The following is a 25,241-nucleotide window of genomic DNA, read 5'->3' as shown; positions in this document are numbered from 1 at the left end:
CCGTGGAAACCTATACAGCCTATCTGGTGAACACAAACACAGAGACAGGAACAATCACCCACGAAACACTCAAAGAATATGGCTGCCTAAATATGGTTCCCAATCAGAGACAACGATAAACACCTGCCTCTGATTGAGAACCACTCCAGACAGCCATAGACTATGCTAGATACCCCCACTAAACCACACACCCAATACCTAACAAAACCCCAAGACAAAACACACCACAATAAACCCATGTCACACCCTGGCCTGACCAAATAAATAAAGACAAACACAATATATTACAACCAGGGCGTGACACTCGGTGGTTTTAATGCAGGAAAACTGAAATCCATCTTACCTCATTTCTACCAGCATGTCTGCAACTAGAAGCAAAAAAGCAGTAAAATCACCTTTACTCCACACACAGAAATGCATACAAACCTCTTCATTTGGCAATTCTGACCATAACTCTATTCTCATGATTCCTGCTCACAAGCAAAAACTCAAACAGGAAGTACCATTGACCCACTCAATACGGAAGTGGTCAGATGAAGGGGATGCTAAACTACAGGACTGTTTCACTAGCTCAGACTGGAATATGTTACGGGATTCATCCGATGGTATTGAGGTATTTTTTGGTATTTTACCACATCAGCCATCGGCTTCGTTAATAAGTGCATCGACGACGTCGTCCCCACAGTGACCGTACGTACATATCCCAACCAGAAGCCATAGATTACAGGCAACATCCGCACTGAGTTAAAGGTTAGAGCTAACGCTCTCAAGGAGCGGGACACTAATCAGGACGATTCTAAGAAATCCTGCTATGCTAAGCTATGACGAATTATTAAACAGGCAAAGCACCAATACAGGATTAAGATCTTACTACACCGGCTCTGACGCTCGTCGGTTGTGGTTTACGAACTATCAGAGATTACAAAGGCAAACAAGCTTCCCAGTGATGCGATCCTACCAGACGAATTAAAGGCCCTCTATGCTCACTTCGAGGCAAGAAACGCTGAACCATGTATGAGAGCACCAGTTGTTCCGGACGACTGTGTGATCACTCTTTCTGAGTAAGACTTTTAAACAGTTTAATATTCACAAGGCCGCAGGGCCAGACAGATTACCAGGAAGAACTTATCACAGCGTACACATCACAGACAAACTGAATTGGTCCACCCACCCAGACAGTGTGGTGAAGAAGGCGCAGCGCAGTAGTTTAGTGGGCAGTAGTTCTGACTAGGGTTGAGACTGAGGGCAGTAGTTTAGTGGGCTGTAGTTCTGACTAGGGTTGAGACTGAGAGCAGTAGTTTAGTGGGCAGTAGTTCTGACTAGGGTTGAGACTGAGAGCAGTAGTTTAGTGGGCAGTAGTTCTGACTAGGGTTGAGACTGAGGGCAGTAGTTTAGTGGGCTGTAGTTCTGACTAGGGTTGAGACTGAGAGCAGTAGTTTAGTGGGCAGTAGTTCTGACTAGGGTTGAGACTGAGGGCAGTAGTTAGTGGGCAGTAGTTCTGACTAGGGTTGATTTCCAGTGGGAGACAGGTCGGCAGCTCCCAGAGGGATTTTTCTTTATCTGCTGTTGGAATACAAACCCTCAGTTTCACCCTCAGCCAGTACCTCCGTAGAGACTTATTTTGTTTACTTCTTAAGTAAACAAGCAAACATTCAGCATAAGGTCTGGCGATCTACAGCCCGGCACGGCATACATTTTAAACCCTACACATGCCTGCAACGTTCAGTCCCTATCATAGCCAGGCCGGATTGCTTCAGCCAAATGTAAGGCCCGACCCTGCCTGAAACCATTAGTAAATCCATTAGCTGTTCCTCTCTGTCTGTCACTCGCTGCTTGAGTACAGCTCACTCTGCATGCGCTCTATTCATGGCAGCGCGGTCTGTAAGTATCCGTAGCAACGGCTTTGCTTGGCCTGCTCTGCTCAATGAAGAGACATGAGAGAGCAGTTAGCTGTTGGCTACTTTTCGTCACTCTAAACTCCGACAACTCGAGGAACATTATTATTTTCTGTTAAATAACCTCTCCTGTTTTATATTGGACGAGGTTGAAGTAGTTCTGACATCATGTTATGATCTTAGTCAGATTTGACTGTACTGCCCAGCAGAGCACGAGTAAATGGCTCAGTTTCAAAATGTTAGTGATCAATTTAGTGATACCCGAGCCCTACCTGTACCCTAGTTATTGATGAGAAAACAGGCCCTGACCCGATGTTAGTGCCAGCCCGTCAGGCTCGGGTAGAAGAGCTCTACTGCCATCTCAGCCTGTCATCTCCAGCTTCATTCGACCTTTTTAACCTCTGACCTCTGTTTTCTCCTAGGAGGGGTGGCAGCCGGCAGGGGATAGAGAGCAGCAGGGGAGTCCAACCCTTTCCTAGATCCCCACTCTGCGGCCATGCCACTGATGCATCATGGGAGTGGTAGTTCCAGTGGGTCGGGAGGACACCACCTCCCGATGAAACCTATCTCAGACAACCTTCCCACCTTCACGCCTGTGTCTGTCTCTGCCGAGAACGGAGGGCAGGTGCTCAAAGACTTACTCAAGCAGTGATTGGAGCCACGGCCTGTCAATCAGAGCTCCTCATCCAATCAGGAGGAACGTAGACACTGCAATAGACTGAGATAGAGGAGGAGGACCGTTATTACTGTTCTCCTTTCTTCCAACAGTCACTCAGTGATGTCACAAACTTCCACACAGCAGGACATGTCACCCTGTCTGATTCAGTTTGTTGTCCTTTTAAAAAAAAAAAAAAATTTTTTTTTAGAAAGGGGTTGAAATAGTATTTTTTAAACACTTATTTTTAAAACGGGGTTGAAATAGTATTTTTTTTTTTAGAAAGGTGTTGAATTGTATTTTCTTCAACATTTTTTTTTAGAAAGGGGTTGAAATAGTCTTTTTAAAACATTTTTTTAGAAAGGGGTTGAAATAGTATTTTTTTTTTTAATTCAGAAAGGGGTTGAAATAGTCTTTTTTTTTATTTTTAGAAAGTGGTTGAAATAGTCTTTTTTAAACATTTTTTTTTAGAAAGGGGTTGAAATAGTCTTATTTTAAACATTCTTTTTCAGAAAGGGGTTGAAATAGTATTTTTTTTAAACATTTATTTTTAGAAAGGGGTTGAAATAGTCTTTTTTAAAACATTTATTTTTAGAAAGGGGTTGAAATGTCTTTTTAAACATTTATTTTAGAAAGGGGTTGAAATAGTATTTTTTTTTAAATTCAGAAAGGGGTTGAAATAGTCTTTTTTAAACATTTTTTTTTGTGAAAAAAAGAAAAGAAATAGTCTTTTTTTAAACATTTATTTTTAGAAAGGGGTTGAAATAGTATTTTTTTAAACATTTATTTTTAGAAAGGGGTTGAAATAGTCTTTTTTTAAAATGTATTTACTAAAGAAGGATCCATTCCGTTATCAAGGAGACGATCAGGACTCAATGCCCTGAGTGTCCCATTCACTTTAGTCTGTAACTTTTTCTGCCATGGCATTGTTACAGACAGACAGTATTGAACAAAGAGGGAATGTTTTATGGCTGTGCAGAAGAACGTGAGGGAGAACGGCTCTACTTCAACACATCACTGTTTGGACAAACTGGACATGTAGGACTATACGCTTTTTTATTATTTTAATTGACATTTTTAAGCCATAGGCCTAAACTCTGTTCTGGCCCAAATAGCACCCTAATCCCTACTTTTGACCTGAGCCTTATGGTGCCTGGTCAAAGGTAGTGCACTATGTAGGGAATAGGGTTCTATAAAGGTAGTGCACTATGTAATGAATAGGGTTCTATAAAGGTAGTGCACTATGTAGGGAATAGGGTCTATAAAGGCAGTTCACTATGTAAGGAATAGGGTTCTATAAAGGTAGTTCACTATATAGGGAATAGGGTTCTATAACAGTAGTGCACTATGTAGGGAATAGGGTTCTATAAAGGCAGTGCACTATGTAGGGAATAGGGTTCTATAACAGTAGTGCACTATGTAGGGAATAGGGTTCTGTCAAGGTAGTGCAAACTATGTAGGGAATAGGGTTCTATAAAGGTAGTGCACTATGTAGGGAATAGGGTTCTATAAAGGTAGTGCACTATGTAGGGAATAGGGTGCCATTTGGATCGCCAACTGTCTGATCTGATGCAAATGCCCGATGCTTCCTGGCAACAGCAATGCGGTAGACATTTTAACGTGAGACTGCTCCTATGCATCTGGTGAAACCATCCAGACCATGTCTGATAAATATTCTGTTTTCCCAGACAGAGATGGTGATCAGCCACACGGCCATTAACGTGGTAAAACTGGTAATAGCAGGCTGTGGTTTGACCAGATTGCTTGACTATGGCTCCATTCCTAAAAAGCACCTTATTGTTTATTAACTTACTGAGCAATTATATGTGTGTGTGTGTACGGTACCAGTCAAACGTTTTAGAAAACCTACTCATTCAAGGGTTTGTCTTTATTTTCACTTTTTTTTTTAGAATGAAAGTCAAAGACATCAAAACAATGAAATAACACATGGAATCATGTAGTAACCAAAAAAAGTGTTCAACAAATCAAAATATATTTTACATTTTAAATTCTTCAAAGTAGCCGCCCTTTGCCTTGATGACAGCTTGGCACACTCTTGGCGTTCTCTCAACCAACTTCACCTGGAATGCTTTTCCAACAGTCTTGAAGGAGTTCCCACATATGCTGAGCACTTGTTGGCTGCTTTTCCTTCACTCTGCAGTCCAACTCATCCCAAACCATCTCGATTAGGTTGACGTCGGGTAATTGTGGAGGTCATCTGATGGAGCACTCATCACTCTCCTTGGTAAAATAGCTCTTACACACAGCCTGGAGGTGTGTTGGTTCATTGTCCTGTTTAAAAATAAATTATATTTCCACTAAGCGGAAACCAGATGGGATGGTGTATCGCTGCAGAATGCTGTGGTAGCCATACTGGTTAAGTGTGCCTTTGACTTCTAAATAAATCACTGAAAGTGTCACCAGCAAAGCACCCCCACACCATCACACCTCCTCCTCCATGCTTCACAGTGGGAACCATACATGCAGAGATTATCCATTCACCTACTCTGCGTCTCATAAAGACATGGCGGTTAGAACCAAAAATCTCAAATTTGGACTCATCAGACCAAAGGACAGATTTCCATCGGCCTAATGTCCATTGCTCATGTTTCTTGGCCCAAGCAAGTCTCTTCTTATTATTGGTGTCTTTTAGTAGTTCTTTTGCAGCAATTTGACCATGAAGGCCTGATTCACATAGTCTCCTCTGAACAGTTGATGTTGAGATGCGTCTGTTACTTGAACTGCGAAGCATTTATTTGGGCTGCAATTTCTGAGGCTGGTAACACTAATGAATGTATCCTCTGCAGCAGAGGTAACTCTGGGTCTTCCTTTCCTGTGGCGGTCCTCATGAGAGCCAGTTTCATCATAGGGCTTGATGGTTTTTGTGACTGCACTTGAAGAAACTTTCAAAGTTTTTCCTCATTGACTGACCTTTGTGTCTTAAAGTAATGAATGACTGTCATTTCTCTTTGCTTATCTGAGCTGTTCTTGCCATAATATGGACTTGGTATTTTACCAAATAGGGCTAATTTCTGTATACCACTCCTACCTTGTAACAACCCAACTGATTGGCTCAAACAAATTAACAAATTAACAAGGCACACATGTTAATTAAAATGCATTCCAGGTGACGACCTCATGAAGCTGGTTGAGAGAATGCCAAGCTGTCATCAAGGCAAAGGGTGGCTACTTTGAAGAATCTAAAATATATTTTCATTTGTTTAATAACACTTTTTTTTGGGTTACTACATGATTCCATATGTGTTATTTCATAGTTTTGATGTCTTCACTATTATTCTACAATGAGGTAAAAAAAATAAAAACCCTGGAATGAGCAGGTGTTCAAACTTTTGACTGGTACTGTGTATGTGTATGTATGTGCATACATTGGTGATAAATGTCTTTAAATATGGAAAATAAGACAGTACTTTCAGAACTACCGTAAGTGCCAATGTTTCTGTTCAGATAGGTATAATAGGTATATTCTTGGTATAGTAGGTATACTCTTGGTATAGTAGGTATACTCTTGGTATAACAGGTATAATAGGTCAACTCTATGATTGTGGTTTGTAAATTAATAAGAAATATAAAAAGATATTTACAAAGTTGTAAAAACACAACAAAAACTGCACATTAAAAAGTGATGTCTTGTCCACTCTGTGAAGTTAGCTCTACACTTTTGTACGAATGTCATCCACATTCGACTACTGCCAAATGAATGTGACTTCTCGAAGGTAAATATAGATTAAAATATAGATTAACATATATTCATGTACTCCTTAACACGTGTTAAAGATGCTCAGACTGAAGTTCAAATTATTAATTGGATGATTAGAAAACCCTTAACACTGAGACTCGTGATAATCGTGATCGGAACCAGTGACTTCCTATGTTGGTTGTTATGATAAAATAAAGGTATTACTATCCCCCTTAATCACATAGGGTTGTCTGCTCCTTTTGAAGCTATTGTCTATTGGAATCACACCCTATACTCTGTACATAGTGTCGTTACCACCTGAAGTCAATATTGAATGAATCATTATTATCAGGAAGCTGGAGAGGTTCCAACCATCTTAATGCACCATAGTGCACATCGGTCAGGAGCTCTGCGGGGCAGTCCCGTTAGTTCTCTTAGTGTTACATTTGCACGATTTACATTATTCATAATGAATTCATCGTTAACGTTTGGTTCCTGCACGTGACTGACCAATACCTCACGGGGCTTCTTCTCTCAAAGCTGAGACCGTGAAACTGAGAGATAACCCCCTTTTCGGTTCTCAAAGCAATGTTCTGTGCGTACTGCTAAATGGCTTATGCTGATAGGGAGGATTCCATCCCAGGCAAAATCAATCAGTCACTTGGATGAACCCAGTCCAGTTTGGTCATTAGAGAAGCACAAACAACATTTTCCCCTAACAATAGGGCCCATAGGGTTCCAGTCAAAAGTAGTGAACTAAATAGGGATGCTTTTGGGACGCATATTTGAATTTAATTAGTCAGTTAAGAACAAATTCTTATTTTACAATGATGGCCTAGGAACAGGTAAACTGCTTTGTTCAGGGGCAGAACGACAGAGTTTTACAATGTCAGCTCGGGGATTCGATCTAGCAGTGTTTCGATTACTGGCCCAATGCTCTAACCACTAGGCTACCTGCCTCTAACCACTAGGCTACCTGCCTCTAACCACTAGGCTACCTGCCTCTAACCACTAGGCTACCTGCCTCTAACCACTAGGCTACCTGTCTCTAACCACTAGGCTACCTGCCACTAACCACTAGGCTACCTCCGAAGTTGTTGAGAGATTTATTTTTTAATCAACTTGAGAGATACCTTTTCGAGAACAAACTTCTTTATGTACTCCAGTTTTGCTTTAGAATAGCTCTTCCCACTGATACTTGCCTTAATCACCTTTTTGACCACAATAAGCAGGAAAGTGAGAAGGGGGAACTATACAGGAATGGTCATGTTAGAGTTACAGAAAGATTTTGACACTGTGGACCAATGATATTCTCTTGATGAAACTGAAATGCATGTTTTAAATGATGTAGCAGTGAATTGGTTTAGGTCTCATCTGACCAACAGAACACAAGTATAAAGTTGATTATGTTCTGTCAGAGGCCAAAGAAATATCCTCTGGAGTACCACAGGGATCCATTCTAGGGCCACTCTTATGTCTTATATGCGTTAATGATGTGCAAAATACAGTAAAGTCCTGCTTTATGCTGATGATTCAGCCATACTGGTATCTGGGAAGGATACAGTTTACATAGAGGAGACCCTGAGTAAGGAATTGCATTTTGTTAGAGATTGGTTGACTGACAACCAAAATTGCTGCTAAAACGATTTGTAAAATCGCAAACAAATTGAAATGTTTACATCGTTAACACTTGATATTTTAACATCAAAATTAAGAAACTGCTTGTCTCAACTCAGTGTCATTTTGATTATGCCTGAACTGCTTGGTATAGTGTTACTCTCTGAAAAAGTGAATGCAGGTCATGAAAATTAATGTTACCAGGTAACATTGCTGAATATCTCTCTAGGACCCACATAGGGCTTGTTGCCTTTGGAGTCCAGAGCGGATCAACTTAAATGTAATCATATTTTTGACATCTTAAATGATTGTGCCCCAGTTTATATGAAAAACACTTTGATATGGTCTTTATAACCAAGTCAGTTACAATACCACAGCTAATGTTATGTCTTGTAAAATCCCAAGGGTAAACAGTACTGTGAGGAGCACGTTTTTTCCAAACAAGCATTTGTTTATGGAATAGCCTTCCCTTAGAGATCAAGCAAAGAAAAAGTAGAAATAGCTTCAAAAAAATCCAGCAAAGGTTTTAATTTGAACAGGGTTGTCTCAGTAAGAGAAACCACTCCACTGACCCTTGTGCCCCCTACTGCTGGTCATTTGTATTTATTTGAAGGATCGGTATTACATTTACATTACATTTAAGTCATTTAGCAGACGCTCTTATCCAGAGCGACTTACAAATTGGTGAATTCACCTTCTGACATCCAGTGGAACAGCCACTATACAATAGTGCATCTAAATCATTAAGGGGGGGGGGGGTGAGAAGGATTACTTATCCTATCCTAGGTATTCCTTGAAGAGGTATGATGAGGTATGATGTGCAATTAATAGATTGTGTTAATGTGAAATTAATACGGTTGATTTTTAAGGTTAGGGAGAAGAGCAGCGAATAGTGCCACTTTTTAGGAAGTCAATATAAATTAATGTATTTATGGTTGTTTTTTAAAATAAAATATTGCCTTTCTAATCATTATATGTGTTATTGTTTGGAGAACCACTTTAGAAACAAGCTTCTTAATTAATACTTTCAAGTGATCTCCTCTGGGTTACGAATCCCTTTGTCCCGACAGTTTAGGGGGGGATGGTATCGAGACCCGTAAAATAACTCATGCAAATTATAACAGTGAAAAAGTAACAGTGAGAACAATAACCACAGACAACTAAATTACCGTCAAAAAAACTCATGGTTTATTTCTAAACACACGGTAAAGGGGGGAGTGAAAAGGGGCTGAGCTGGACCCAAGGAAAGAAACAAATATCCCAAAACACCCCTAAACTAGACTAGCCTACCTCAATACAGCTAGCTAACTAACCAAAAACACCCCTAAGCTAGACTAGCCTACCTCAATACAGCTAGCTAACTAACCAAAAACACCCCTAAGCTAGACTAACCTGCTTCAATACAGCTAGCTAACTAACCAAAAACACCCCTAAGCTAGACTAGCCTGCTTCAATACAGCTAGCTAACTAACCAAAAAACACCCCTAAACTAGACTAGCCTACTTCAATACAGCTAGCGAACTAACCAAAAACACCCCTAAACTAGACTAGCCTACCTCAATACAGCTAGCTAACTAACCAAAAACACCCCTAAGCTAGACTAGCCTACCTCAATACAGCTAGCTAACTAACCAAAAACACCCCTAAGCTAGACTAGCCTACCTCAATACAGCTAGCTAACTAACCAAAAACACCCCTAAACTAGACTAGCCTACCTCAATACAGCTAGCTAACTAACCAAAAACACCCCTAAGCTAGACTAGCCTACCTCAATACAGCTAGCTAACTAACCAAAAACACCCCTAAGCTAGACTAGCCTACCTCAATACAGCTAGCTAACTAACCAAAAACACCCCTAAGCTAGACTAGCCTACCTCAATACAGCTAGCTAACTAACCAAAAACACCCCTAAGCTAGACTAGCCTACCTCAATACAGCTAGCGAACTAACCAAAAACACCCCTAAGCTAGACTAGCCTACCTCAATACAGCTAGCTAACTAACCAAAAACACCCCTAAGCTAGACTAGCCTACCTCAATACAGCTAGCGAACTAACCAAAAACACCCCTAAGCTAGACTAGCCTACCTCAATAAAGCTAGCGAACTAACCAAAAACACCCCTATGCTAGACTAGCCTACCTCAATACAGCTAGCGAACTAACCAAAAACACCCCTAAGCTAGACTAGCCTACCTCAATAAAGCTAGCTAACTAACCAAAAACACCCCTAAGCTAGACTAGCCTACTTCAATACAGCTAGCTAACTAACCAAAAATACAGTGGGTGGTCCACCCAGTTCTAACTAGTGTATTTAGACAAAGTTTACCTACGGGTAGTGTATGCCCATGGGCGACTTGTCTTGGTACCCACTTTTCCCACCTTCAAACAAACAGTCAAACACCATAAACAAAACTCACAGGTGAGGACAAAGTGACATGTAGGTGTAAAAGCAAACGAGAGCTCAAAGAGAGAGACAGAGAGAGAAATACAGAGAGAGAGACAGAGAGAGAGACAGAGAGACAGAGAGAGAGAGAGACAGAGAGAGACAGAGAGAGAAATACAGAGAGAGAGACAGAGAGAGAGAGACAGAGACAGAGAGAGACAGAGACAGAGAGAGACAGAGACAGAGAGAGAGAGAGACAGAGAGAGAGACAGAGAGAGAGAGAGACAGAGAGAGAGACAGAGAGAGACAGAGACAGAGAGAGACAGAGAGAGAGAGAGAGAGAGAGAGAGAGAGAGAGAGATTGAAACACAAAGAGATCGAGCTCTAGAAGAAGAAAAAAACTGAACAGGTTTTTTAAACCAAGGGAAAGGGGATGTGATTGGGTAATGGAAACAGGAGGTGTGTCTTCTGATTGGTGACTGATTGGGGAATGATGATTGCCACCTGTGAGGGAAGAAGGCGAGAAAAGAAATACACACACAGGGCACCTGTATCCGTAACACTGGTTCCACAGTGTACATTTTAGTTGTATATGTCTGTTACCCAAAATAACCTTATTGTTTGTTCTACATGGCATATTTCTATCCTCCCCCCCACCTGGATCATGACCTAATAAACTATCACATGATCTTGGCTCGTGCGGTTGTCTGTAGAACATGGTGCTTGCATTGCTAAGGATTGTGGGTTCTATTCCTGTGACTTTACTTATACTTACTTATAATGTTATACTGTTGGTTCAAAAGGGGCGGATCCGTCAGGCTTACACGTTCTCTGACCTCACTCAAGGGGGCGGTGATCCTAAGATCACATCCTCTCTTAACAAAAACACTTTCATCATTTTTTAAATTTAATACACAACGCATCAGATGGACACTTCACACACATTGTTTTCCAAGTTACAGTATGTCCTTTATAACATTTTTAATAACATCACAAAGTAACAACCCGAAACATCACCAGTGTTCTCCAGATTGCCTCTGCCCATTCTCCACGTTCTATGTTGGAAATATTGTTCCAGTGTTCGCCTAAGAACGCGTTCGAGGACAGAGGTTTAATCTTTGATACATGAAAAGTGGGATGAGTATAGAGGGTGTGGGGCAACAGAAGATGAACAGCAGGTCTAAGAGATGGGGAAAGGGGTGATAAAATGGGTGGAGAGTTTGCGGGACTCCACCTGGAAGGGCAGATCCCAAGTGGACAGCCCTCTGCCTGAGACGATAACGGGGAGCTGGGGTTCAGTGGCGGTCCACTGCCTGTCGTCTATCTGGAGGTGGTCTTGAGAAGAGCAGACCGGGCTCTCTTCCAGGTACGGCGACAGCGACGGACAATCCTGTGGACCGAGGGTATGTTGACCACTTGCTCAGGGAAGAGCCGGGACTGATTCCCCATCAAACACTCAAAAGGTGAGACACCAGTGGCTGAGCAGGGTAAGGTGTTGAGTGTGTGTTCTACCCACACTAGTTGCTGGCTCCAGGTGGTGGGGTTGGCGGAGACAAGGCAACAAAGAGTCATCTCTAGGTCCTAATTAGCTCGCTCCGACTGGCCATTACACTGGGGGTGAAACCCGGAGGACGGGCTGGCCGACGTGCAGAACGCCTTCCGGAACTGGGACGAGAACTGAGGAAGACATGCTGCACCATGAGCAGGGCCGTCTCCATGGCAGACGGTAGCTTAGGGAGGGGAATGAAATAGCCGGCTTTGGAAAACCTGACCACCACTGTGAGGATAGTGGTGTTGCCATCGGATGGAGGGAGACCAGTGACGAAGTCCAGGGATATATGTGACCAGGGACGGCGAGGGTCAGGAAGAGGTTGCAGGAGGCCAGTTGCAGGCGGCGACAAACGCAGAGACGTCAGGGACCGTGGTGGGCCACCTCAAGCGTTGTCGCACAAAGGCCAGGGTCCGATGGGAGCTTGGGTGGCAGGCAAGCCTGGAGGAGTAAGCCCATTCCATAACAGTGATTTTTTATTTTACCTTTATTTAACCAGGCAAGTCAGTTAAGAACAAATTCTTATTTTCAATGACAGCCTGGGAACAGTGGGTTAACTGCCTGTTCAGGGGCAGAACGACAGATTTGTACCTTGTCAGCTCAGGGGTTTGAACTCGCAACCTTCTGGTTACTAGTCCAACGCTCTAACCACTAGGCTACCCTGTTGCCCCGAATGGTGTTGTGACTGAGTAACAGTGAATGGTGTTGTAACTGAGTAACAGTGAATGGTGTTGTAAAAGTGAATGGTGTTGTGACTGAGTAACAGTGAATGGTGTTGTAACAGTGAATGGTGTTGTGACTGAGTAACAGTGAATGGTGTTGTAACTGAGTAACAGTGAATGGTGTTGTAACAGTGAATGGTGTTGTGACTGAGTAACAGTGAATGGTGTTGTAACAGTGAATGGTGTTGTGACTGAGTAACAGTGAATGGTGTTGTGACTGAGTAACAATGAATGGTGTTGTAACAGTGAATGGTGTTGTGACTTAGTAACAGTGAATGGTGTTGTGACTGAGTAACAATGAATGGTGTTGTAACAGTGAATGGTGTTGTGACTGAGTAACAGTGAATGGTGTTGTAACAGTGAATGGTGTTGTGACTGAGTAACAGTGAATGGTGTTGTGACTGAGTAACAATGAATGGTGTTGTAACAGTGAATGGTGTTGTGACTGAGTAACAGTGAATGGTGTTGTGACTGAGTAATAGTGAATGGTGTTGTAACAGTGAATGGTGTTGTAACAGTGAATGGTGTTGTAACAGTGAATGGTGTTGTGACTGAGTAACAGTGAATGGTGTTGTAACAGTGAATGGTGTTGTGACTGAGTATCAGTGAATGGTGTTGTGACTGAGTAACAGTGAATGGTGTTGTAACTGAGTAACAGTGAATGGTGTTGTAACAGTGAATGGTGTTGTGACTGAGTAACAGTGAATGGTGTTGTGACTGAGTAACAGTGAATGGTGTTGTGACTGATTAACAGTGAATGGTGTTATGTTGATGGGTGAGACTCAACTGTGTTTCCTAAACACACACTGCCATGTAGGCCTCTGGTGAAAGCCCAGAGACTCAGGCCCAGATCGAGGCAAGCCTTTACATGTAGGCCTGTGGTGAAAGCCCAGAGACTCAGGCCCAGACCGAGGCAAGCCTTTACATGTCAATACATAATCAGAACAAGTGAATAGATTATAAAATAAGATAAAAAAATCACTTTGCTGTAGAAACAGAATAGAACAGAACAACAGAATGTAACAGAACAATAGAATGTAACAGAACAATAGAATGTAACAGAACAATAGAATGTAACCGAACAATATAATGTAACAGAACAATAGAATGTAACAGAACAATAGAATGTAACAGAACAACAGAATGTAACAGACCAATAGAATGTAACAGAACAATAGAATGTAACAGAACAGAACTGTGCATGTCTTCAGAGTCCCATTGAAGAATCATGTCCTGTTGATCTGCTCTTCAATAATTATGAGTCTATTTTCAAGCAGGCCCACACTCTGGATTAATGCGCCCTCTGATATCCCATCTGGGGCATTTCTCCCTCTCCCCTCCTGCGGTGGTTCGAGGGGGCTGTCTCTCTTTGATTGAATCCAGCTGTTGTCAGAAGTGCTCGAGGACCTGTCCCGGTCATTTGCATTGCTAAACTATCAGTACAGTTTAGAGAGACGGGGGAAATAGACCAGACCGTTTTGTTTAAAGACATTCCCCGTAAGGTGAGGCATATATCAAGGCTTCGGTCGACTAGATAGCTGTTTATCCAATCCTGGTTTAGGTTTTTTTCACGTAGTCTGGGCGGTGTGACTGGCGAGAGTAGCCCACCACATGCGCATTGGATTTTCGACTTCACAACAGTAGCAAAGTGTTTAAAACATTTCTTGCTCTCAAAGTATCCACTGGTCTTCTGAGTTAATCGGCAGGATCCATAGACCATGTTTTGGGACATACGTGGCTTGAATGTCTGGACTTACGCAAGGTTAGTGAATGATGTTGGGTTGTGAAATAGTTGTGACAAAAGTTGTTTCAAGTTTTGTTGTAAAACAGAGTCATAGATTTTACTTTTTTGTCACCAATATAATCTTACTCTGGGTTATGCAGCGGTTGATATATCCTGGTCCTTTTAAAACACCCCTATATCTATATATTTGTCCCATTTGAATAATACAGGAGACCAATATTGAGATTATGCCATGCATGATCCATCCTTGTGGAATTAAGTATATTTCTGACAACAAAAAACCTCTATCTTTTCAGAATGTTGACAGTTGTGGTGTTGGCATTATGTAGCATCCACTCCGGATATGGCCAGGTAACTCATGCATTTATTTCTCATGGTATTTCTTGAGACATGTCTGTCTGTCTGTCTGTCTGTCTGTCTGTCTGTCTGTCTGTCTGTCTGCCTGCCTGCCTGCCTGCCTGCCTGCCTGTCTGTCTGCCTGCCTGCCCATCCGTCTGCCCGTCCGCCTGCCTGTCCATCTATCTGTCTGTCTGTCTGCCCTCCTGTCTGTCTGTCTTCACGCATTTCATTCATTCCTGCATCTACAAAGAGTAGAGTGAGTAGTGATGGACAGTAGGAGGCTACAGCTTCAGTGGAAAATTATAAACTATGAACAAGATAATGTATGAATGAATGAGTTACTGCAATGTTCCAAGTGCTTCATTAAAAAAATATATATATATGAAAAGCAGCTCAACAAAATGTTCTATTGTAATGATAAATTAGTTGACTTCGTAGTGTTTGCTTTTGCTCTCACTCCCTGGTTGTCTGAATAAGGCTCTTGGCCATCTGCTCTTTCCTATTCTGTCACGTAGACCTGCACAGAGGGGTTCGCCTACGATCGCAGGGCAAGAGTATGTGTTGGTGAGTTTAATCACTCCTGCCCCCCTCCTCCCCTCCCCCACACACACCTACAGTGTCCATTCTGCCTGTCAATGGGCTGTGTTTTGAACAGTGTTCATTCTGCCTGTCAATAGGCTGTGTTTTGAACAGTGTCCATTCTGTCTGCCAATAGGCTGTGTTTTGAACAGTGTCCATTCTGTCTGCCAATAGGCTGTGTTTTGAACAGTGTCCCTCTTGCATCTTTACACATTGTGTTTTTGGAGACAGATTGTTTCCAGGATAATTTTCCACTCTGGAACAATAAAGTTCTCCTATCCGTATCCTTAACTGCTGTCCCTTCCTCGCTAGACATTGATGAGTGCCGTACGGTACCAGACGCCTGCAGAGGGGACATGCAGTGCGTGAACCAGAACGGAGGCTACCTCTGCATCCCCCGGGGGCTGTACAGCCAGCCTACCTACCCCCGGGGTGGTGAAGGAGGAGGAGGGGCAGGCAGGTCCCAGGCCACCTACCCAGACACCTCCCTGGGCTTCCCAGAAGCAGACCCCTACCCTCTCCAACCCCCTCCAGGCCCCCCCGTGGCTCCCAGCTACCCTGTCGTAAGCCGCTCCGCGCCCTGCCTTCTGGGATACACCCTGGCAGAAGATGGGACCTGTCATGGTGAGTCTTGGTGATTATGTTCAATTAATATTTCCTGAAAAGACCTAATGGATTTGTCCCATGTCTCTGGTTGTTTTAAAGTTAGATACGTGTCATGGTGAGCACTTCTTTGTCACAAATGTCATAACATATTGTACTCGACTAAAATGGCTTTTTCATAAATAGGCGCAGGTGGATTTAGTGGGTTGTATATCTGGTGGGATAGTGGGCTGTATATCTGGTGGGATAGTGGGTTGTATATCTGGTGGGATAGTGGGCTGTATATCTGGTAGTCTTGGTGGGATAGTGGGCTGTATATCTGGTAGTCTTGGTGGGATAGTGGGCTGTATATCTGGTGGGATAGTGGACTGTATATCTGGTGGGATAGTGGGCTGTATATCTGGTGGGATAGTGGGCTGTATATCTGGTGGGATAGTGGACTGTATATCTGGTGGGATAGTGGGCTGTATATCTGGTGGGATAGTGGGCTGTATATCTTGGTGGGATAGTGGGCTGTATAGCTGGTGGGATAGTGGGCTGTATATCTGGTGGGATAGTGGACTGTATATCTGGTGGGATAGTGGGCTGTATATCTGGTGGGATAGTGGGCTGTATATCTTGGTGGGATAGTGGGCTGTATAGCTGGTGGGATAGTGGACTGTATATCTGGTAGTCTTGGTGGGATAGTGGGCTGTATATCTGGTGGGATAGTGGGCTGTATATCTGGTGGGATAGTGGGTTGTATATCTGGTGGGATAGTGGGCTGTATATCTTGGTGGGATAGTGGGCTGTATAGCTGGTGGGATAGTGGGCTGTATATCTGGTGGGATAGTGGGCTGTATATCTGGTGGGATAGTGGGTTGTATATCTGGTGGGATAGTGGGCTGTATATCTGGTGGGATAGTGGGCTGTATATCTGGTGGGATAGTGGGCTGTATTTCTGGTGGGATAGTGGGCTGTATATCTGGTGGTCTTGGTGGGATAGTGGGTTGTATATCTGGTGGGATAGTGGGCTGTATATCTGGTGGTCTTGGTGGGATAGTGGGCTGTATATCTGGTGGGATAGTGGGTTGTATATCTGGTGGGATAGTGGGTTGTATATCTGGTGGTCTTGGTGGGATAGTGGGCTGTATATCTGGTGGGATAGTGGGCTGTATATCTGGTGGGATAGTGGGCTGTATATCTTGGTGGGATAGTGGGCTGTATATCTTGGTGGGATAGTGGGCTGTATTTCTGGTGGGATAGTGGGCTGTATATCTGGTGGTCTTGGTGGGATAGTGGGCTGTATATCTGGTGGGATAGTGGGCTGTATATCTGGTGGGATAGTGGGCTGTATTTCTGGTGGGATAGTGGGTTGTATATCTGGTGGGATAGTGGGCTGTATTTCTGGTGGGATAGTGGGCTGTATATCTTGGTGGGATAGTGGGCTGTATATCTTGGTGGGATAGTGGGCTGTATATCTGGTGGGATAGTGGGCTGTATATCTGGTGGGATAGTGGGCTGTATATCTGGTGGGATAGTGGGCTGTATTTCTGGTGGGATAGTGGGTTGTATATCTGGTGGGATAGTGGACTGTATATCTGGTGGGATAGTGGACTGTATATCTGGTGGGATAGTGGGCTGTATTTCTGGTGGGATAGTGGGCTGTATATCTGGTGGGATAGTGGGCTGTATGTCTGGTGGGATAGTGGGCTGTATATCTGGTGGGATAGTGGGCTGTATTTCTGGTGGGATAGTGGGCTGTATATCTGGTGGGATAGTGGGCTGTATATCTGGTGGGATAGTGGGCTGTATGTCTGGTGGGATAGTGGGCTGTATATCTGGTGGGATAGTGGGCTGTATATCTGGTGGGATAGTGGGCTGTATATCTGGGGATAGTGGGCTGTATATCTGGTGGGATAGTGGGCTGTATATCTGGTGGGATAGTGGGCTGTATATCTTGTATATCTGGTGGGATATTTCTGGTGGGATAGTGGGCTGTATTTCTGGTGGGATAGTGGGCTGTATTTCTGGTGGGATAGTGGGTTGTATATCTTGGTGGGATAGTGGGCTGTATAGCTGGTGGGATAGTGGACTGTATTTCTGGTGGGATAGTGGACTGTATTTCTGGTGGGATAGTGGGCTGTATTTCTGGTGGGATAGTGGGCTGTATTTCTGGTGGGATAGTGGACTGTATAGCTGGTGGGATAGTGGGTTGTATATCTGGTGGGATAGTGGGCTGTATTTCTGGTGGGATAGTGGACTGTATAGCTGGTGGGATAGTGGGTTGTATATCTGGTGGTCTTGGTGGGATAGTGGGCTGTATAGCTGGTGGGATAGTGGGCTGTATATCTGGTGGGATAGTGGGCTGTATATCTGGTGGGATAGTGGGCTGTATATCTGGTGGGATAGTGGGTTGTATATCTGGTGGGATAGTGGGCTGTATATCTGGTGGGATAGTGGGCTGTATTTCTGGTGGGATAGTGGGCTGTATATCTGGTGGGATAGTGGGCTGTATTTCTGGTGGGATAGTGGACTGTATTTCTGGTGGGATAGTGGACTGTATAGCTGGTGGGATAGTGGGTTGTATATCTGGTGGTCTTGGTGGGATAGTGGGCTGTATATCTGGTGGGATATTGGGTTGTATATCTGGTGGGATAGTGGGTTGTATATCTGGTGGTCTTGGTGGGATAGTGGGCTGTATATCTGGTGGTCTTGGTGGGATAGTGGGCTGTATATCTGGTGGGATAGTGGGTTGTATTTCTGGTGGTCTTGGTGGGATAGTGGGCTGTATATCTGGTGGGATAGTGGGCTGTATATCTGGTGGTCTTGGTGGGATAGTGGGCTGTATATCTGGTAGTCTTGGTGGGATAGTGGGTTGTATATCTGGTGGGATAGTGGGTTGTATATCTGGTGGGATAGTGGGCTGTATATCTGGTGGGATAGTGGGTTGTATATCTGGTGGGATAGTGGGTTGTATATCTGGTGGGATAGTGGGCTGTATATCTGGTGGGATAGTGGGCTGTATATCTGGTAGTCTTGGTGGGATAGTGGGTTGTATATCTGGTGGGATAGTGGGCTGTATATCTGGTGGGATAGTGGGCTGTATATCTGGTAGTCTTGGTGGGATAGTGGGCTCTATATCTGGTGGGATAGTGGGCTGTATATCTGGTGGGATAGTGGACTGTATATCTGGTGGGATAGTGGGCTGTATTTCTGGTGGGATAGTGGGCTGTATATCTTGGTGGGATAGTGGGTTGTATATCTGGTGGTCTTGGTGGGATAGTGGGTTGTATATCTGGTAGTCTTGGTGGGATAGTGGGCTGTATATCTGGTGGGATAGTGGGCTGTATTTCTGGTGGGATAGTGGGCTGTATATCTTGGTGGGATAGTGGGTTGTATATCTGGTGGTCTTGGTGGGATAGTGGGCTGTATATCTGGTGGGATAGTGGACTGTATATCTGGTGGTCTTGGTGGGATAGTGGGCTGTATATCTTGGTGGGATAGTGGGCTGTATATCTGGTGGTCTTGGTGGGATAGTGGGCTGTATATCTGGTGGGATAGTGGGCTGTATATCTGGTGGGATAGTGGGCTGTATATCTGGTGGGATAGTGGGTTGTATATCTGGTGGGATAGTGGGCTGTATAGCTGGTGGGATAGTGGGCTGTATATCTGGTGGGATAGTGGGCTGTATAGCTGGTGGGATAGTGGGCTGTATATCTTGGTGGGATAGTGGGCTGTATATCTGGTGGGATAGTGGGCTGTATATCTTGGTGGGATAGTGGGCTGTATATCTTGGTGGGATAGTGGGCTGTATATCTGGTGGTCTTGGTGGGATAGTGGGTTGTATATCTGGTGGGATAGTGGGCTGTATATCTTGGTGGGATAGTGGGCTGTATATCTTGGTGGGATAGTGGGCTGTATATCTGGTGGTCTTGGTGGGATAGTGGGCTGTATTTCTGGTGGGATAGTGGGTTGTATATCTGGTGGGATAGTGGGCTGTATATCTGGTGGGATAGTGGGCTGTATATCTGGTGGGATAGTGGGCTGTATATCTTGGTGGGATAGTGGGTTGTATATCTGGTGGGATAGTGGACTGTATATCTGGTGGTCTTGGTGGGATAGTGGGCTCTATATCTGGTGGGATAGTGGGCTGTATATCTGGTGGGATAGTGGGTTGTATATCTGGTGGGATAGTGGGCTGTATATCTGGTGGGATAGTGGGCTGTATATCTGGTGGGATAGTGGGCTGTATATCTTGGTGGGATAGTGGGCTGTATATCTGGTAGTCTTGGTGGGATAGTGGGCTGTATATCTGGTGGGATAGTGGGTTGTATATCTGGTGGGATAGTGGGCTGTATATCTTGGTGGGATAGTGGGCTGTATATCTGGTGGGATAGTGGGCTGTATATCTGGTGGGATAGTGGGTTGTATATCTGGTGGGATAGTGGGCTGTATATCTGGTGGGATAGTGGGCTGTATATCTGGTGGGATAGTGGGCTGTATATCTGGTGGGATAGTGGGCTGTATTTCTGGTGGGATAGTGGGCTGTATTTCTGGTGGGATAGTGGGCTGTATTTCTGGTGGGATAGTGGACTGTATATCTGGTGGGATAGTGGGTTGTATATCTGGTGGGATAGTGGGCTGTATATCTGGTGGGATAGTGGGTTGTATATCTGGTGGGATAGTGGGCTGTATATCTGGTAGTCTTGGTGGGATAGTGGGCTGTATATCTGGTGGGATAGTGGGCTGTATATCTGGTGGGATAGTGGGCTGTATATCTGGTGGGATAGTGGGTTGTATATCTGGTGGGATAGTGGGCTTTTCCTAGTTCTTCTAATTTTGTTGAGCACTGTATCATGTATCATATCGATTCTAGATGTTTTTGTCCTTGCATATCTTCAGTTTGAATGAATGCAACATCAAGTTGTCTCAACCTTTGTATGATTGGCTCTGTATCTCTCACACGGTACTGGCTTACTCTCTGCTGATTGGCTAAGGAAGTACGTTACACCCTGCTAATTGGCTGGGGCAGCAGGTCTACCTCCATCTTCCCCATTGGGAAGTACAGAACAGTCCCTGACTCTCAGCTGTCTCTGATACAATGTCAGAGTTGAATTCAGTAAGAGAAAAACTGCGAAATGGAGAGTTTAATATTTTTTAAATATTTTATTATATTTTTATTTAACCTTTATTTAACTAGGCAGGTCAGTAAAGAACAAATTCTTATTTACAATGACGGCCTACCCCGGCCAAACACAGACGACGCTGGGCCAATTGTGTGCCACCCTATGGGACTCCCAATCACAGCCGGATGTGATATAGCCTGGATTCGAACCAGGGACTGTAGTGTTGCCTCCTGCACTGACAGAAAATAAAGAGAAGGGAGGACCAGAAGAGTAATGTTTGGGAAAGATTAGGTGACGTGGTTAAAGAGGATGTTATGATGTGATGATAGTGAGGCGCTGTATCAATTCGACAGTCACAAGACGGAGACTTGAAACGGGCCTATGGCACGTCAACGGAACTTGTTCAGATGTGATAAATGAAAACTGAAAAGTGGACACTGACTGTAGGTCTGTAACATCTCATTCAGCCGTAATATCACCACCTGCAGAGTCAAGCATTTCTTGCATTAAAATTCTACACTAAATGTAGGTTACAAGTTTTTACACGGGGAACAGGAGTGGAGAAATATGATTTCTTTCAGCATTTTGACAGAATGCAAATGTGCAGTTAGGGACCATCTATAAAGGGTGCTATCTTTATCATTGTAATAAAAGCTGATAGTATTTCAATCACAGTTAGGGATCGTCTATAAAGGTGCTATCTTTATCGTCATAAAAGCTGATAGTATTTCAATCACAGTTAGGGATCGTCTATAAAGGTGCTATCTTTATCATCATCATAAAAGCTGATAGTATTTCAATCACAGTTAGGGATCGTCTATAAAGGTGCTATCTTTATCATCATCATAAAAGCTGATAGTATTTCAATCACAGTTAGGGATCGTCTATAAAGGTGCTATCTTTATCATCATCATAAAAGCTGATAGTATTTCAATCACAGTTAGGGATCGTCTATAAAGGGTTCTATCTTTATCATCGTCATAAAAGCTGATAGTATTTCAATCACAGTTAGGGATCGTCTATAAAGGTGCTATCTTTATCATCGTCATAAAAGCTGATAGTATTTCAATCACAGTTAGGGATCGTCTATAAAGGTGCTATCTTTATCATCATCATAAAAGCTGATAGTATTTCAATCACAGTTAGGGATCGTCTATAAAGGTGCTATCTTTATCATCGTCATAAAAGCTGATAGTATTTCAATCACAGTTAGGGATCGTCTATAAAGGTGCTATCTTTATCATCGTCATAAAAGCTGATAGTATTTCAATCACAGTTAGGGATCGTCTATAAAGGTGCTATCTTTATCATCATCATAAAAGCTGATAGTATTTCAATCACAGTTAGGGATCGTCTATAAAGGTGCTATCTTTATCATCATCATAAAAGCTGATAGTATTTCAATCACAGTTAGGGATCGTCTATAAAGGTGCTATCTTTATCATCATCATAAAAGCTGATAGTATTTCAATCACAGTTAGGGATCGTCTATAAAGGTGCTATCTTTATCATCGTCATAAAAGCTGATAGTATTTCAATCACAGTTAGGGATCGTCTATAAAGGTGCTATCTTTATCATCGTCATAAAAGCTGATAGTATTTCAATCACAGTTAGGGATCGTCTATAAAGGTGCTATCTTTATCATCATCATAAAAGCTGATAGTATTTCAATCACAGTTAGGGATCGTCTATAAAGGTGCTATCTTTATCATCATCATAAAAGCTGATAGTATTTCAATCACAGTTAGGGATCGTCTATAAAGGTGCTATCTTTAGTAGTATTATAGTATTTTAACCACATAAAATATTGGATACAAACCAACCTGAAATCTGATCAGAAACATATTGGGTCACTTTCACAACATTCTATTTCCTTTCAACTGGTCAAACTGATGTCATTAGGGAAAATTTGCACTGAAACGTTTTTACATTTTTTCCCCGGTCCCCAAACGTCTTTGTTCTGCAAAGGAAACAGAGATGACAACTATTATTCTGGTGAGCAATGGTTGATTTAGTCTTCTAGGGCAACATATAATCAAATCAAATCAAATCAAGTTTTATTTGTCACATACACATGGTTAGCAGATGTTAATGCGAGTGTAGCGAAATGCTTGTGCTTCTAGTTCCGACAATGCAGTAATAACCAACAAGCAATCTTACTAACAATTCCTAAACTACTGTCTTATACACAGTGTAAGGGGATAAAGAATATGTACATAAGGATATATGAATGAGTGATGGTACAGAGCAGCATAGGCAAGATACAGTAGATGGTATCGAGTACAGTATATACATATGAGGTGAGTATGTAAACAAAGTGGCATAGTTAAAGTGGCTAGTGATACATGTATTACATAAGGATGCAGTCGATGATATACAGTACGGTATATACATATGAGATGAGTATGTAAACAAAGTGGCATAGTTAAAGTGGCTAGTGATACATGTATTACATAAGGATGCAGTCGATGATATAGAGTACAGTATATACGTATGAGATGAGTATGTAAACAAAGTGGCATAGTTAAAGTGGCTAGTGATACATGTATTACATAAGGATGCAGTCGATGATATAGAGTACAGTATATACGTATGAGATGAGTATGTAAACAAAGTGGCATAGTTAAAGTGGCTAGTGATACATGTATTACATAATGATGACACAAGAGAAACTGCATGTATCTAATTAGAGACAAGTAGCCTAACAAAACGCCGGGGAATGATCAGTGAAAACATATTTAAGTCATTCAAAATAAATCTTGCACTTCCTGTAAAAAGAAAAGGGTTCTGGTGTCTCTCACTGTAGCCTCTAGAAAAGGGTTCTGGTGTCTCTCACTGTAGCCTCTAGAAAAGGGTTCTGGTGTCTCTCACTGTAGCCTCTAGAAAAGGGTTCTGGTGTCTCACTGTAGCCTCTAGAAAAGGGTTCTGGTGTCTCTCACTGTAGCCTCTAGAAAAGGGTTCTGGTGTCTCTCACTGTAGCCTCTAGAAAAGGGTTCTGGTGTCTCTCACTGTAGCCTCTAGAAAAGGGTTCTGGTGTCTCTCACTGTAGCCTCTAGAAAATAGTTCTGGTGTCTCTCACTGTAGCCTCTAGAAAAGGGTTCTGGTGTCTCTCACTGTAGCCTCTAGAAAAGGGTTCTGGTGTCTCTCACTGTAGCCTCTAGAAAAGGGTTCTGGTGTCTCTCACTGTAGCCTCTAGAAAAGGGTTCTGGTGTCTCTCACTGTAGCCTCTAGAAAAGGGTTCTGGTGTCTCTCACTGTAGCCTCTAGAAAAGGGTTCTGGTGTCTCTCACTGTAGCCTCTAGAAAAGGGTTCTGGTGTCTCTCACTGTAGCCTCTAGAAAAGGGTTCTGGTGTCTCTCACTGTAGCCTCTAGAAAAAGGTTCTGGTGTCTCTCACTGTAGCCTCTAGAAAAGGGTTCTGGTGTCTCTCACTGTAGCCTCTAGCACATTTTCTATATTAGTGGGTTAGTGTCTGGTGCAGGCCTCAGATTCACTTCATCACATGTAGTCTGGGGGTTGCTGTCACGATCGCCGTATTGAAGAGACCAAAGAGCAGCGTGGTGTGAATACATACTTTTAATTATAGACTAAAAAAACACAAAGTACACTAAACAAACAAACGTAGCTAGCTAGCTGAGTGAGTGAGTGAGTAGGTGAGTGAGGTGAGTGAGGTGAGTGAGTGAGTGAGTGAGTGAGTGAGTGAGTGAGTGAGTGAGTGAGTGAGTGAGTGAGTGACATCACATAGACAATAACCCACGAACCACAATACAAAACAGGCTACCTAAATATGGTTCCCAATCAGAGACAACGACAAACACCTGCCACTGATTGAGAACCACATCAGGCCAAAACACATAGAAACAGACAAACTAGACATGCAACATAGAATGCCCACTCATATCACACCCTGACCAAACAAAACATAGAAACATACAACGCAAATAATGGTCAGAGTGTGACAGTTGCGGTTATTAGCAATTGTTGGCGGTTGAAACACTGACCACTAGTATACTGAACACAAATATAAACTCAACATGTAAAGTGTTGGTCCCATATTTCATGAGCTGAAATAAAATAAATGAAATGTTTCATATGCACAAAAAAAACATATTTTTCTCAAATTTTGCACACACATTTGTTTACATCCCTGTTAGTGAGCATTTCTCCTTTTGCCAAAATAATCCATCCACCTGACAGGTGTGGCAAATCAAGAAGCTGATTAAAGAGCATGATCATTACACAGGTGTACCTTGTGCTGGGGACAATAAAAGACCACTCTAAAAATGTGCAGTTTTGTCACACAACACAATGCCACAGATGCCTGAAGTTCTGAGGGAGCGTGAAATTGGCATC

General features: G+C 42.9%; 1 protein-coding gene and 1 long non-coding RNA gene across 2 annotated transcripts in view; both read left to right on the top strand.

Moving 5' to 3' along the window:
* Positions 1–3,276: 3,276 nt before the first annotated feature.
* On the top strand, positions 3,277–6,208 carry LOC135529901 (uncharacterized). Its single transcript, XR_010453758.1, has 2 exons — positions 3,277–6,048; positions 6,098–6,208. It is a non-coding gene; the product is annotated as an uncharacterized LOC135529901 (long non-coding RNA).
* Positions 6,209–13,900: 7,692 nt separating this feature from the next.
* The window catches only part of fbln5 (fibulin 5), a 63,882-nt gene continuing 52,541 nt past the window's right edge, over positions 13,901–25,241 (top strand). Inside the window, 4 exon segments of the mRNA XM_064958307.1 lie at positions 13,901–14,279; positions 14,558–14,612; positions 15,116–15,164; positions 15,492–15,803. Coding sequence (XP_064814379.1) covers positions 14,236–14,279; positions 14,558–14,612; positions 15,116–15,164; positions 15,492–15,803 — 460 coding nt within the window. The 5' untranslated portion in view covers positions 13,901–14,235.

This window comes from Oncorhynchus masou, unplaced genomic scaffold (genome assembly GCF_036934945.1).
Source record: "Oncorhynchus masou masou isolate Uvic2021 unplaced genomic scaffold, UVic_Omas_1.1 unplaced_scaffold_1207, whole genome shotgun sequence".
Classification (NCBI taxonomy): Eukaryota; Metazoa; Chordata; class Actinopteri; order Salmoniformes; family Salmonidae; genus Oncorhynchus; species Oncorhynchus masou.
This window is presented reverse-complemented; position numbering and strand designations above follow the sequence as displayed.